Source organism: Drosophila ananassae, chromosome XR (genome assembly GCF_017639315.1).
Source record: "Drosophila ananassae strain 14024-0371.13 chromosome XR, ASM1763931v2, whole genome shotgun sequence".
NCBI classification, from domain to species: Eukaryota; Metazoa; Arthropoda; class Insecta; order Diptera; family Drosophilidae; genus Drosophila; species Drosophila ananassae.
In genome coordinates, this window is record NC_057932.1 from 8,037,246 (window position 1) to 8,052,342 (window position 15,097).

The 15,097-nt window shown below is 39.1% G+C and overlaps 2 protein-coding genes and 1 long non-coding RNA gene across 7 annotated transcripts in view; 2 read left to right on the top strand and 1 right to left on the bottom strand.

Annotated features, from left to right (window-relative positions):
• Positions 1-15,097, bottom strand: part of LOC6499962 (zinc finger protein basonuclin-2) — a 131,917-nt gene that overhangs the window by 63,628 nt on the left and 53,192 nt on the right. The gene's annotated exons all lie outside the window — the stretch shown is intronic.
• LOC123257704 lies at positions 7,788-8,955 on the top strand. The gene is made up of 2 exons (XM_044717590.1): positions 7,788-8,131; positions 8,200-8,955. The coding sequence occupies exons 1-2, from the start codon at positions 8,012-8,014 to the stop codon at positions 8,383-8,385; spliced, it is 306 nt and encodes a 101-aa protein (XP_044573525.1). The 5' UTR covers positions 7,788-8,011; the 3' UTR covers positions 8,386-8,955.
• LOC116656431 lies at positions 9,288-10,052 on the top strand. The gene is made up of 2 exons (XR_004311393.2): positions 9,288-9,941; positions 10,004-10,052. It is a non-coding gene; the product is annotated as an uncharacterized LOC116656431 (long non-coding RNA).

Genomic DNA, 15,097 nt, shown 5'->3' on the forward strand with positions numbered 1-15,097 from the left:
TATATGCTATAGCTGTCATATAATCTTGCCTTTTTTTTAAGATGCTTGGGGCTGTTTCCTACATTTGTATTAATCAATTGATTCGATGGTGAAATTCTCATAAGGATCGGCCAACTTTTTACGATCATGTATATATATATTAATATAAGCTGCTACCTAAATGCAAGGGCATATCAACTACGCCTCCGCCCGAAGTTAGCTTTCCTTTCTTTTTATACCCTTGCAGAGGGTATTATAATTTTGGTCAAAAGTGTGCAACGCAGTGAAGGAGAAATTCCCGACCCTATAAAGTAAAAATAGTGGTGGTAGTAGTGGTAAAGTGGTAAAAATTGTATAGTTTTTTATACCCTTGCAGAGGGTATTATAATTTTGGTCAAAAGTATGCAACGCAGTGAAGGAGAAATCTCCGACCCTAAAAAGTACATATATTCTTGATCAGGATCCCCTCCTGAGTCGATATGAGCATGTCCGTCTGTCCGTGTTGAAACATTGCACACACCCTTCTTTCCTTTGCAGGCAGTATATAAGTCGGAACGGCCGGGATCGGTCGACTATATCCTATAGCTGCCATATAACTGATTGATCGGAAATGCCATAACTTTAGTGTTTTTAAAGTTAAGGGGTTGGGACTTTCCACACATGTTATATTTGACCAAAATATTTTATGTACAAAATTTCATAAGGATCGGCCGACTATATCCTATAGCTGTCATAGAACGATCGAAATGGGCATAACTTTGGTGTTTTTTAAGTTAGAAGGATGGGATTTGGTACAGATTCTATTTTGGAAAAAACAATCGGATTTGTCGAATTTCATAAGGATCGGCCGAATATATCCTATAGCTGCCATATAACTGATTGATCGGAAATGCTATAACTTCGTTGTTTTTCAAGTTAGAAGGATGGGAGTTTCAAGGGGGGTTCCTCTTTGGGCAAAATAATTCGATATGCTAAATTTCATAAGGATCGGTCAATTATATACGATCCGCTATATATCTAATAATATAAGATAAAATATGCATAAATACGCAATATGCATAAAAAAGGGAAAAAATCCGACGCTGCTAATTATAGAGGCATCTCTAAATTGTCAGCAATTCCAAAGCTTTTTGAAAAACTTATCACTCCACATTTGCAACACCTATGTAGTTCAATAATAACTCCGTGCCAGCATGGCTTCATGAAGCGCCGCTCCACCACTACCAACTTATTGGAGCTAACATCTTTTATCACGGATGGCTTCCGGAATGGCTTACAAACGGACGTCATATACACTGACTTCAGTAAAGCATTTGACTCTGTTAACCATTCGCTTCTTATAAGTAAACTCAGTCTTTTGGGATTCCCAACTGATCTTCTTATGTGGATTTCGAGCTTCTTATCAGGGAGAACCCAACGTGTTTTCTTTAAAGATGTTACCTCGCGTGTAGTCCGCGCCACATCGGGGGTGCCCCAAGGAAGCCATCTTGGACCCCTACTTTTTACTCTTTTTATTAACGACTTGCCCCTTGCCTTAACTGATTCACTTGTACTTATGTACGCTGATGACGTTAGCTATGCCTTCAGTATAAATTCACTAGCGCCCAGTCTAGACTTCAATCCGATTTGAATAAACTTCAAAATTGGTGTTCAGCAAATAACCTAAAGCTTAATGGATCGAAATGTAAACTTATGTCTTTTTACCGATCTAGTCCTCACCAGGCTATGTACTTTCTCTATGGGAACGCCTTAGAACGATTAACTCAGGTTAACGATCTAGGTGTCCTATTAGATTTGAAACTTAAATTTACCGACCATGTATCTACCATGGTTAATAAAGCTATGGGTGTGCTTGGTTTTATTAAAAGATGGTCAAAAGAATTTAATGACCCGTACATAACTAAAATACATCACTGGTCCGTCCGATTCTTGAGTATGGATCGTGTGTCTGGAGTCCTCAATATGGAGTACACCAAGATCACATTGAATCTGTACAAAAAAACTTCCTTACTTTTGCTCTTAGGGGACTTAATTGGGATGCAAATCTTTACCTCCCCTCTTATCATAGTAGACTTTTACTAATGAACTTACCAACATTAACAAATCGTAGAACGATGCTGGGTGTCATGTTTCTATATAATCTTATTTATGGAAATATAGACAGCCAGCATTTACTAACACGTTTAAACTTTAACATTCCTAGTAGAAGGACCAGAAACTTTCGTCCTCTACTCCTCAGCCATTGTAGTTCGACATATGCCCAACACGATCCGTTCAGGGTATTATGTTCGGACTACAATGGTCTCTACCACATCTTATCACTTTGCTCTACTAACAATCTTAAATCGCTTATATTAACCGCCTTATCTATGCAACACTCTTCCTCGTAATATCTTTCTCCTAATCCTCGCTTATCTATCTCGGATCTATTCCCGCGATTCGAGCCGTACGTTACGCGGCAGCGTTCCTCGGTCGGTTGGACGGGAGGTGCGCTGTACGTATGCAGTGGGAACCGCGCAAAAAAAAAAAAAAAAAAAAAAAAAAAAAAAAGATGCGTGGCGCCACCTAGCGGACTGCGACTCAACTGCAAGGGTATATAAACTTCGGCTCCGCCCGAAGTTAGCTTTCCTTTCTTGTTTTTATCTAAATTAAATTTATCTCGGTGTATATATATGCACGTATGTAATCTTAAAACCTTTATATGTCACAGCAAGTCTTCAGAACGATAAGGAATCAGGACAGAAAACATAAATTTTTATCACATATTTTGGAGACAAGGCCGCTTTTAGGTCAAATACAGCTTTCAGCTCCGAAAGATCAATCTTTCTATGCTGGATCTAGAGTCAATATCGTGAGTCATTTAGGCTTTCTACATAATATTAAATTCTCTACTAATTTGCCAAAACCATGAAAAAATCAATCAAACAGATTAAACACTAAAGACAAAAATCTACTATATAATGTAGCATCTCTAGTCGTCAGACTAAAAATTTAAAAGTAAACTAAAACGACTTTCTAGCAAACGCATTTTGCGTGTGAATATACAATAAAAGTAAACATTTCTGAAATTATGCTAAGATTATTGAAACTACTTAGACCTTCTCGTGTCAAGTGCATGGCCCTGCAAGTTTTTCGGCGCTCGCGCATATGATGTAAATAGCGAAAAAAGCTCTCGTTGGATTTTTTCACTATTTATAATTATGTGCATGAGACCCGAAAAACCGGCATTCCCAGATGTCGTTAGGTGGCAGCCCCACTTCTGAGATAGGTTGCACTCGGCTAATCACCGGATCGACTGAACAATAACGATTACAGAAACAAACACAAGATCAGTAAACACTCACACCCCCAACCCGATGACGACCCTCCGCTTTTCGCAACGGACACGAATTGGACAATGGAATGTGAGGACCCTAATGGAGCCTTCCAGGCTTGCGCAGTTTGAAAAGGAGATGGAAAAAATGCAGATCGCAATTGCTGGCATAAGCGAGATGAGGTGGAAAGGCAGTGGGACGACAACAACAACACACGGCAATCTAGTAGTGCACAGTGGGAGCAGTGATGGGGGCAGGAATGGAGGAGATGGAGCCATAGGATAGGATAGATTGGATAGGAAATGGAGACACTCCCTTAGCGATGTACGGAACAGGAGAAGTGCGTCAATTGACAGTGACCATGAACTATTAGTCGGAGAACTTCTAATCAAGCTCAGACGAAGTCACACTGCCACCAGAAGAAGCACAAGAAGACCACCCCCCCTGAACTTACACCGACTGGGAGACCCTGTCATATCCACCAGATTGGCAACAATGCTACGTGAACAACTAACACCGCAGCAGAACCACACCTGGGAACACACATGCAGCACACTGAGGAGCACCGCGGAGGGTTTGCTTGGCACCCGACAACGCAGGAGCACAGACTGGATCTCGACACGCACATGGGAGCTTATCAGTAGAAGAAATTCCCTCAAGTCGAAAGCGGATCACGACTGCAGAGCCCGGGATGAATACAAGGAACTCTGCAAGCTAGTGAAGAAATCAGCCAGAAATGACAAGAGAGCACTGATAGATAGGCTTGCAGAAAATGCAGAGAGCGCCGCCAACGCCAACAACATGCGCTCACTATACCAGACAATCGGTAAGCTATCTGGAAGCTACCAAAAACAGAACCATCCAGTACGAGATGTCAACGGAACACTCCTTGTCGATGATGATGCCCAGATCCGCAGATGGCGACAACACTTCTTAGAAATCAGCCACACAGAGCATGCGAGCAACGCAGATGACGACTTCAGAAGTATTGTACCCAACACCAACACCAGAATTCCTCACACGACACCATCTGTTAGAGAAATTCGTGATGCAATAAGGAAATTGAAGAACAACAAAGCAGCCGGAGAGGACGGTTTACCCGCAGAACTGCTCCAAGTTGACTCACTTCTAATGGCCGAAACGTTGCACCCGCATTTCGAGAGCATATGGGAGAACGAGCGAATCCCCCCATCCTGGAAGAAAGGCATCATCGTAAAATTACCGAAGAAAGGAGACCTCAGTGACTGCAATAATTGGCGAGGAATCACCCTGCTGAACACCAGCTACAAAGTGCTAGCCACTTTACTGAATGAACGTCTACTGGAAAAAGTCGAGCCAACAATACGCGATGAACAAGGAGGCTTTAGGCCACACAGAAGCTGCGTAGACCAGGCGAACACATTACGCGCAATCACCGAACAAGCTGTGGAATGGCGCGCGCCACTGTACCTCCTATTCATCGATTTCCAGAAGGCGTTCGACTCAGTAGATAGAGCAGCGATATGGTGGGCGCTTTCAAGGAAGGGAGTACCACTCAATATCATAAACATAGTGAAAGCTATGTACGATGATGCGGATTTGGCGGTACTGCACAATGGAAAAATCAGTGCACCCTTCCAGACGAACACTGGCGTCAAGCAAGGATGCCCTTTGTCACCGCTGTTGTTCAACTTGGTGATCGATGAGATTATGAGTGAAGTGTGCAGCTCGAACCGCGGCATAACATGGAGCCTCACCAGACACCTAGAGGATCTGGACTACGCGGACGACATCTGCCTCCTAGCTCACAGATTCACCGACATCCAAGCCAAATGCTGTGACCTCGAAGCTCGGGCCAAAGCAGTTGGACTTTCCATTAATGCAGCAAAAACCAAAGCGATGCGGATCCTCCACTCCCACCAAAGCAGGATCACCATATGCGGGAAAAGTGTCGAATATGTCGACAGCTTCGTATACCTAGGCACCGTAATATCCGCAAACGGGGGAGTGGAAAAAGACATGGAGAATCGTCTGAGCAAAGCCAGATCTGCTTTCGGGAGATTGCAACGCATATGGAGAAACCAGCAGATCAGCAGGAAAACAAAGCTGAGAATATTCAATGCGTGCATCAAATCCGTACTACTGTACGGATCGGAAACCTGGCTGACATCGCAAAGAATGGTACTAAAGCTGCAAGTCTTCGTCAATAAGTGCCTTAGGATCATATGTGGTATATTCTGGACAAATAGAATAACCAATGTTGACCTGTGGCGCTGCACAAACGAAGCACCAATCCAGCAGCAGATAAAGAGGAAAAAATGGAAATGGATTGGCCATGCACTAAGTAAAGGTCGAGACAGCATAGTTAGGATGGCACTGGAGTGGAACCCGCAAGGAAGGAGAAGAGTGGGACGCCCCAAGCTAACCTGGCGCCGATCAACAGTACGTGAACTCGCTGACAATAACATCACCTGGGACTTGGCAAAGAGAACAGCGCAGAATAGGGTCCGATGGAATGCACTTGTTAGGGCATCCAAAGCTCCCAAGCGGAGTAATAGGAATAAAAAAAAAAAAAAAAAAACAAGAAAGGAAAGCTAACTTTGGGCGGAGTCGAAGTTGATATACCCTTGCAGTTCAGTCGCAGTCCACTAGGTGGCGCCACGCATCTTATATTATTAGATATATAGCGGATCGTATATAGTCGGCCGATCCTTATGAAAATTGGCAGATCAGATTGTTTTTCCCAAAATATTCTATTTCCCATCCAAATCCCATCTTTCTAACTTAAAAAACACCAAAGTTATGCCAATTTCGATCGTTCTATGACAGCTATAGGATATAGTCGGCCGATCCTTATAAAATTTTGTACACTAAATATTTTGGTCAAATATAAAATTGGTCAAATATATTTGGTCAATTGGTCAAATATATAAAAATGTGGAAAGTCTCAACTCTCTAACTTAAAAAACACCAAAGATATGGCATTTCCGATCAATCAGTTATATGGCAGCTATAGGATATAGTCGACCGATCCCGGCCGTTCCGACTTATATACTGCCTGCAACAGAAAGAAGGGTGTGTGCAAAGTTTCAACTCGATAGCTTTAAAACTGAGAGACTAGTTTGCGTAGAAACAGACAGACGGACAGAAGGACAGACGGACCGACGGACAGACGGACATGCTCATATCGACTCAGGAGGTGATCCTGATCAAGAATATATATACTTTATAGGGTCGGAGATGTCTCCTTCACTGCGTTGCACACTTTTGACCAAAATTATAATACCCTCTGCAAGGGTATAAAAACTTAGACCTTCTCAAGGTTTAGCTTCCAAATACTTGAAGAAACAGTTGTAGACTGTAGAAATACATATTGATTATCGATTCTTAAATTTTAATATATTAAGCTATTCTTTATTTTTTACAATATCTGAATACATTTAGACAAATTTTTATTTTATTACTTTTTTCGATTTTAATTATTTTTTTTTTTTATTTTTCAATTTTAATTTTTTTAACTACTTTGAATATTTTTAGACCCTCTATTAATATATTAGAATGTAATTTTATCTTGAACATGAAGCCTTGTTAATCTTGAATCATGAAAATGAACTGAACTTTATTTATCTAAACTCAGCTAATGACGTAATGACTGTTTCGACTTAAGATTATTAATACGTAGCTTGTGCGATCCTTCCGAAACAAGACCACCAAGCCAACGAGCAAGAGCCGGACTCTATAACGTGCCATTACTCGTTAAAACTTCAATTGTGCCGCATATGCCAAGTCTTGACATGGCAGTGCGTAGTCTGCAAATGAATCCAGCTATAAATGAAATACTTGTTAACACCTTTTTTTTTTTCTTTGTTGATTAGACGCTCAAGGATTTGATTAGAGCGGCCGAAATCTGTCTTCAGTGTGTTCCGAACCTCTGAAACCATTGCACACTGATCCCAATGCTCAATGAAGCTACAGCCTTAAAACTTGGCACACTATATAGTTAATGCAACAAAAAGTGATAAAGGCTTTCGGATATAGCTGGAAAAAAATCGATGGCACTATCGATACCATCGATGTTTCTTAAATTTTCTAAACATCATTGGCCACTATCGATTGTTATACCCTTGCAGAGGGTATTATAATTTTGGTCAAAAGTGTGCAACGCAGTGAAGGAGACATCTCCCACCCTATAAAGTATATATATTCTTGATCAGGATCACCTCCTGAGTCGATATGAGCAAGTCCGTCTGTCCGTCTGTCTGCTTCTACGCCAACTAGTCTCTCAGTTTTAGAGCTGATAGTGTTGAAGTTGTTGAGTTGAAACTTTGCACACATCCTTGTTTTGTTTGCAGGCAGTATATAAGTCGGAACGGCCGGGATCGGTCGACTATATCCTATAGCAGCCATATAACTTTTTAATCAGAAATGCCATAACTTCGTTGTTTTTCAAGTTAGAAGGTTGGGACTTTGGTTGTGTACAGATTCCACTTTGGGCAAAATAATCTTATTTGCCAAATTTCATAGGGATCGGCCAACTATATCCAATAGCCGCCATATAACTGAACGATCGGAAATGGCACAGCTGCAAGGGTATATCAACTTCGGCTCCGCCCGAAGTTAGCTTTCCTTTCTAGTTTTTAATTGTATCTGTGCATTGGGCAGCCATCAAATGCTAAGCAGGCTAAAAAACAACACCACGACCACAGCCAACACCACCACAACCCAAACGCTTTTCCTTTATGAGCCAAAAGCTAGAGGATAAAGTGAAGTCAAACAAAGCTGACGATATAATAATTTTGCGTCAATATTTTGAAACGGCGCATGAAGCTGAAGAAGTGAATCCACTTTACTATTGGAAGGTAATAATAAATGTAATATAATTATTCCCATGGTTAATATAACAAAAATAATTTTCTCTTAATTTTAGAAGCATACAAAGGATAAACCAGCCTTTACGATTTTATCGAAAAACTTATTTTGCGTACCAGCGTCTTCATGCGCTTCGGAGCGAGCGTTCAGCAAAACTGGACAGATAGTATCCGACAGGAGATGCGCTCTAAAATCCAATATCGTGGATAAGCTCCTGTTCCTAAACAAAAACCAAACAAAATGATCTCAAATAAATGAATTTGGTTTTTGTTTTAACTGAAAATATCGATGAAACATCGATGTTTTCCTTCAATAACATCGAAATCATCTATCCCAAACATCGATTGTTTTCCAGCTCTACGACTTATGCGACTTCCGAACATTTTTGGAAGTCTACAAAAACTGCAGCCTGATTAATGTATACCACTAACCATACAACATATAGACTTCTCATTTCATACAACGAAAATTGACGCAAAAATTTCTTGCGACAGGCCCCCGGAGGCCCCAGAGAGAATCTTACTCTCATTCTTACGCTCATTTTTACGCTCATAATCTCATTCAACTTCAGCAGAGGTGGAGAAACATCGATGTTCACGGACATCGATGTTTTTGGCGCAAAAAATCGATTAAACATCGCTGTTTTAAATAAAAAAATAATTTTTATTATGAAATTTCAATTTTATTTATGTGTTTGTTTTTGTTGAGAAACAAAAGCTTGTCGACGACTGATGGAGAAAGGCGAGTACGACGGTCTGATATAACTTGGCCTGCCTTGCTAAACAGACGTTCCGACTCGCATGACGAAGCTGGAATGCATAGAATGGAATGCTTTGAAATCTTTTTTAAAGCTTCTTCAGTTGAGATCTGAAGTAAGATGTTTAATTTAATATTTGAAGAACAAATGTCTTAGCATATAGGGTCTTACCTTCCAATACGCAAGGGGATCACAGTTTTCCGGCTGGTTCCCTTTTTCTAAGTGTTGCCGTTGCTTTTTTGCCACAATTTTTCAATTTTCTCAATTTACTTACATTTACACGTTTTCTTCTTTGATGCGCACGTAGAGATGGAAAAAATCGATGTTGGCTGGCCAAACATCAATTTGACCGATGTTTTGAAAACATCGATTAAATCAATGTTACCATCTATTTTTCTCCACCTCTAATAAGTCGACGCATTCGACTTTTTGCTACTTTTGATTTTGGTAACTGTTGCTTTCTTAACAAGAATATACACATCGTGGAAGTCACCTGCACCTGCCATCGCGCTTCTTTGCTGCTGGACTCACACGTTTTCAGCCAGTCGAGAGTTTAGCAATATGCAATATATGCAAAAAATCTCTTAAAAACTATAGACTTTCATGAGAGCATATTGTTGGCAAGTTAAATCCCAGATTTTTAGATGTGGCCATTGACACCTTGCAACGCTTTGAAAATAAAAATGAGTAAATTATCAATTATGTTTTTATTATGTTTAATGTTTTTATTTTTTGGTATGATTTGATTTTCATTTTCGGACCTCCGAACATTTTTGGAAATCGACAAAAGCAGCAGCTTTGACTTATGCTCATGATCGAAAGCAACAGCAAGGCAGAAAGCAAGAAATCCATAAGCGGCGGCTGCTGCTGATTTTTGATTTTGGTTACTATTTGATTTTTACCTTTGCTTCGACTGCGACTTTTGCATTTTCAGAAGCAAAAGCAAAATCATATAAGATGAAACTTACAACAGTTTTTCAAACACTCGTTTTTAGCCAGGATTAAGGAAGTTAGTAGGCCTCAGCACGACAAATAAGCATAAGGTAAAGTGTTAATTTATTTTAAGCAAAAGATATACTGTATTCATTTTTATTTTAATATTCAGATACGGATTGCGAAGGTAGGCACTGATATGTCATAAAAAGATGAGGAAGGAAATATTGAAGACGAAACAGATATTGATCAAATGATGGAAACTTTCCATAAATATAATAAATTTTTATTTTTTGAAATTATTTTGCTTTTTTGTACATTTGTTTTTAGCTTTTTGTTCGATTTTTTAAATCATTTTTGTAGTTTTTTTTTCTCCTTTCTTTCCGACATAAAAAGCTAATTTACAGGTCAAAAGTTGGCAGCTCTGCTGGTGGCCCAGTGCAGAATAGCGTCAATGTTGTGGTACTGTTGAGCTAATATGTTGTACTTTTCTTGTGTTTTTCTTCTAGATTCTGCAACATAAGAGTGTTATTTGAGTTTCTGCTTACTGAGTTTCTTACGACACGAGCTGGAGCAGTTTTCGTTTAAAAACTGTTATCTTCACGGCAAAGGATCTTTGGTCGTCTCTGCTACCAAGCTCTTCTCTGCTTCGCGATTGTGTTGTGTCTCTGCATTATGGTGTTGTCGATGTCGACCAGTTGCGCTTCCTTTTGTAAACCGACATGCGAAGGGCATGACCAGCTTTTTAGGTTGTCGTCTCGTTCGCATGAATAGAATACCATAATTCGCCATTTTCGAACGTTTTCGCGAATGTATCTATTTATGCGGTCATGTTAGATAGCTTCTTTAACCCTTTGAGTATTTGTATATGCTTGCGCTAGCTACATACATATGTCCCTGCTCATAGCCGTATGTAAGAAAGTAATCTTAGGAAGGTTTTATTTAATTGATTGTTCAGGAGTACGCGGTCAATCTTTGATTATATGCGTTGTCGTCGCATGTATGTACATATGTATATTGCTGCGGAACTGCGATTTGAGTTGGCTTAAGATTTGTCTGTGTGTTCTCCAAAATTTACTCGTTCTTATTTATGACGAAGTTTTATCAAATACTCGCCGCACTACTTTGGTTTTGTGCATGTGTGTAGGAGACACACGCACGTAAGACACTCCGCGGAATTTAATCGTTATTATTTATAACGTCACGACTTCTTCCCACGGCTGGGGTTCTACTGCAAGTGTCAAATATCACTGTTCATCACGACCAGGTGGCAGATAATTCCTTAGAACAATTATCGATAAAAAGTGACTTTTGCACGGGATTATGGAGTATTCTGCCAAAATATGGCGGTTTGGATTAATAAAAACTCGTATGATTTAGGAGAATAAAGTGAAATTATAGTGAAGTGAAATATGAATAAAGTGACAGTTTTCCCATAAAAAAAAGGAATATGAAGACATCTATCAGATGTATCACTGTGGACAGCAGTCCATGTAAGTGACGAACCACATGTCTTAGAACACGATGGACATTCTGATCAGACATCGTTAATCGTTCGGAAGTTATTAAAGAAGATTGTTACAGCATTTTCCAAAATGAAAAAATTTGTATCTGTTTGGGTACTTGGGTACTTGCGTTTGCTTGCTTTTCTTCTGGTCGAATATTTCACAAAACCGTTTTTTGAAATATTTGTAACACCCTAAAAATCTTTATTCATTGCGCTTATGAATACCTAAATGCGTTTTATTCAACCGATTTTTAAATTGTCTGCGTTTTTTAATAGTTTTCGGTTGTATCTTTAGTGTTTTTTTGATTGGGACTTTCTACAAATTCCATTTAGGGCAACCTATCCGATATGCAAAATTTCATAAGGGTTAACCGACTATATCGTATAACTGAACGATCCTTGCTATTTTGATCCTTGCTAAGATGCTTGGGACTGTTTCCAACATTTTTCCGAGATATAAAATAATATAAGCTGGTATCTGCATAACTGCAAGGGTATATCAACTACGACTCCGCCCGAAATTAGCTTTAATGCGCCCAAGGAAGTTACAATTAATGAAGAAAACGCCACACAATATGTACATACAGTGTTCTACTAGTCGTGATACAGCAGTTCATTTTTACTTATTTTTCAAAAAATTACTCCCTTGTTAAAATATCATCAAAAAAAGTTATGATGAATTCGTAATCAATTGATTATTTCCTAACAATAAAATAAATAAAAATAAAAATTTTTTTTAGCTTAATTTAAAATAGGAAAAAATTCCACAAAACTCATGATTGCACTCAAAAATTTAAATTTAGATTTAGTGGGATATCTCTTGATGAATGACTGCCTTAAGTCGTCTAAGCATGGATATGTATGAATAAAGCTTTCAGGTAAGTTGGATCTATTTCTTTCCATGCCTCCAGTAGAGCTAGAGCTGCTTTTAGATCGGATTTCCTTCAAACTTCGCGATCCCTTAATTTTTTTTCTTACTGATTTGTGCTCCATGGGCTTCACGTCTAGACTCTGGGGTGGAAGATTTAATACGCGTGGAATGTCTTAGAGCATCCAACGGCCGTGTGTTTCTGGTCATTGTCTTGGTAAGAATAAAAAGATGACCCAATTCCAAGGAGATCTGCACTCTGTTGAAAATTCCTTTTCAATGTAACTTTTCAATGATATTAATGTGTATTTTGTGGTCCATCCAGCAGAGCCAATGCAACTCCAAACCATGACTCTTCCTCCACCATGCTTCACAGTTTTAATTGTATAACACATTGTGTAACACATGTGGCTTTTTACGTGATGTATATGATCCAAACCCGAATTCCCTTATTGTTCTGAGGTTGAGTGTTGTACTTACAAGGGCTCCTAGTCAATCATATGATTTTTGGCGCATTTATCTCTTTCATTCAATTTTGTCGGCCGCCCACTTCATAGGTTGTTTTCGACTCGACCCTCACTCTTAAAAATCCCTATACATGTTGGAAAGATGAAAGGCTTCTACTCAATATTTGTCATATCTAAACATTCTGCATTTAGCGTTTTCGCTGGTTTTTTACTACCTGTTAATCTCTTGTAGCTCTCTCACACAAATCTATTCACTCTCTCTAACATTTCATATGGTACTAGTGGTTGAAGGTTCATTTGTTCAAATATAAATTATATTAGTTATGGATTTTCAATTTTTTTCCTGTATATGTGGAAGTTTTGCACATGCGAAATGTGCAGGCCTCACAGCATTGTATGCCCATCTCGAAGAATTGGCCTCTCTCTCAGGAAGAAATGTGATCTTTCAGGCGACAAAACAAGACTGGGTTTAAAGAGTTGCTAGGCGGTTTTCGGAAAATCCCAACGCAACTAAGTGCACTTGACACTTAATTTAATAGTGTACCGCTATTGAATGAGTCGCCCAAGCAAAAAAAATCCGCTACTAGGGATGTTGCGATTGTAGAGACTGTAATTCAGCCTGATCAGCACACAGAAATGCAGCCACTCATAACACTTGCCACTTCAAGGGCACGATCAGAGAACAAAAATTCGGTATCCGAATAATTCTGCACCAATGATAAATAAAATGAAATAAAATGATAAACTTGACTAGATCAGTATAGTTCTTCATTTATTTCTAGTTCCTCATTTCCATCACACATAGCTTGCAAATAACTGTTAACCGATTCGAGCGGTCTCAAAATAAGTGTTTGTCACTTAGACTTTGAGCAAAAAGTCTGAGAGCAACCGATTGAGTTGCTCGTATACAAATTTTGCTCGCGCTCAGTCAAAGCACACTTTTTTCTGTTTTCGTTTTGGTCTGCTCATTCTAGGACCGTTTGCTTGCGTTCGACATTTCAAAAAGTCTTTTGTGCATGTATGTGTGTATGTGAAGTTTAGTGGGGTCAACTTGTCAATTTGCTTTGTAAATGGGACGAGAACTTAATAAAAAGGTGCATCAATTTTTTATATTTAACAAAATGGACAACAGAGTTGTCCAAAGTTTAGTTGTTAAGCTTAACTCAAAATGAATGAATTTAAAAGGAAAATATTCATTTTTTAATTAAAATAATCAATATATTAGTTTGAAATTGGAAAATTCACGTTTAAAATTTTAATAAGTTTTTTCGTCAAATTTCATGTACCATGTGCCACTGTGCAGCGAAACGAAAACAAGTTATTGAAAAGACTTTTTGCGCTGACTTTTTCAGTCAATCGGTCTTTTACTGAGTCTCTCTGTGCGAGTGTCACTCAAATCTCTCATTGAGCGATGTTCGGTAGATGAGAGTTTCATGATTCGTTCATGAATTCGTTCAACAGAAAACCGAAACAAAACAAAACAAAGCCTACTTCTCAGAGAGGAACCGAAACGGCATGCTTTGTTTCGGTTTCTCTCGCAAGCTGAGCGCAAACTGAGCAAAAAAAAGGTTAACAGTTAAATGCAAGCTATGCCATCACATATTATTGTCTACTAAAACCTGGTTAAAACCAGATTTTTAATTTCAGTCCACTACAAAAAGCGGCATAATTTTAGTTAGGACACCATGTTTCGCTCGCAAGGGCCCACGGAAATGTGAATCTTGCAGCCGCCATTTTGAAATTTTTAAGCTTTTTTACTTTTTCAAATTTTTTGATAATAAACTTATATAATATAATCATCAAAACCAAAAATTCGTACCCCTTTTCATTGTCCTACAAAAAACAAACAAACTTTTCCTTATTTTTGTCCGTAATAAGGGAACCCTTCCCTTAAATGCAAGGGTGTATCAACTTCGGCTCCGCCCGAAGTTATCTTTCCTTTCTTGTTTAATTTTAATTTCTCATGATTCTGAAAGAAGTTCTGTTCATTCTGGCCATTTTGTTTTTATACCCTCGCAGAGGGTTATAAAAAGGGGGGTTTATACCCGACGAGGGGTTTATACCCGACCCTATAAAGTATATATATTCTTGATCAGGATCACCTCCTGAGTCGATATGAGCATGTCCGTCTGTCCGTCTGTCCGTCTGTCTGTTTCTACGCAAACTAGTCTCTCAGTTTTAGAGCTATCGAGTTGAAACTTTGCACACACCCTTCTTTCTGTTGCAAGCAGTATATAAGTCGGAACGGCCGGGATCGGTCGACTATATCCTATAGCTGCCATATAACTGATTGATCGGAAATGCCATAACTTTGGTGTTTTTTAAGTTGGAGGGTTGAGACTTTCCACACATGTTATATTTGACCAAAATATCTTGTGTACAAAATTTCATAAGGATCGGCCGACTTTATCCTATAGCTGTCAT

Excerpts from the sequence above, each read along its gene's own strand:
- LOC123257704 (XM_044717590.1), top strand. The coding sequence starts at position 8,012 with ATGAGCCAAAAGCTAGAGGATAAAGTGAAGTCAAACAAAGCTGACGAT. Across the intron at positions 8,132-8,199 it reads ATCCACTTTACTATTGGAAG|AAGCATACAAAGGATAAACC; the intron begins GTAATAATAAAT and ends TCTTAATTTTAG.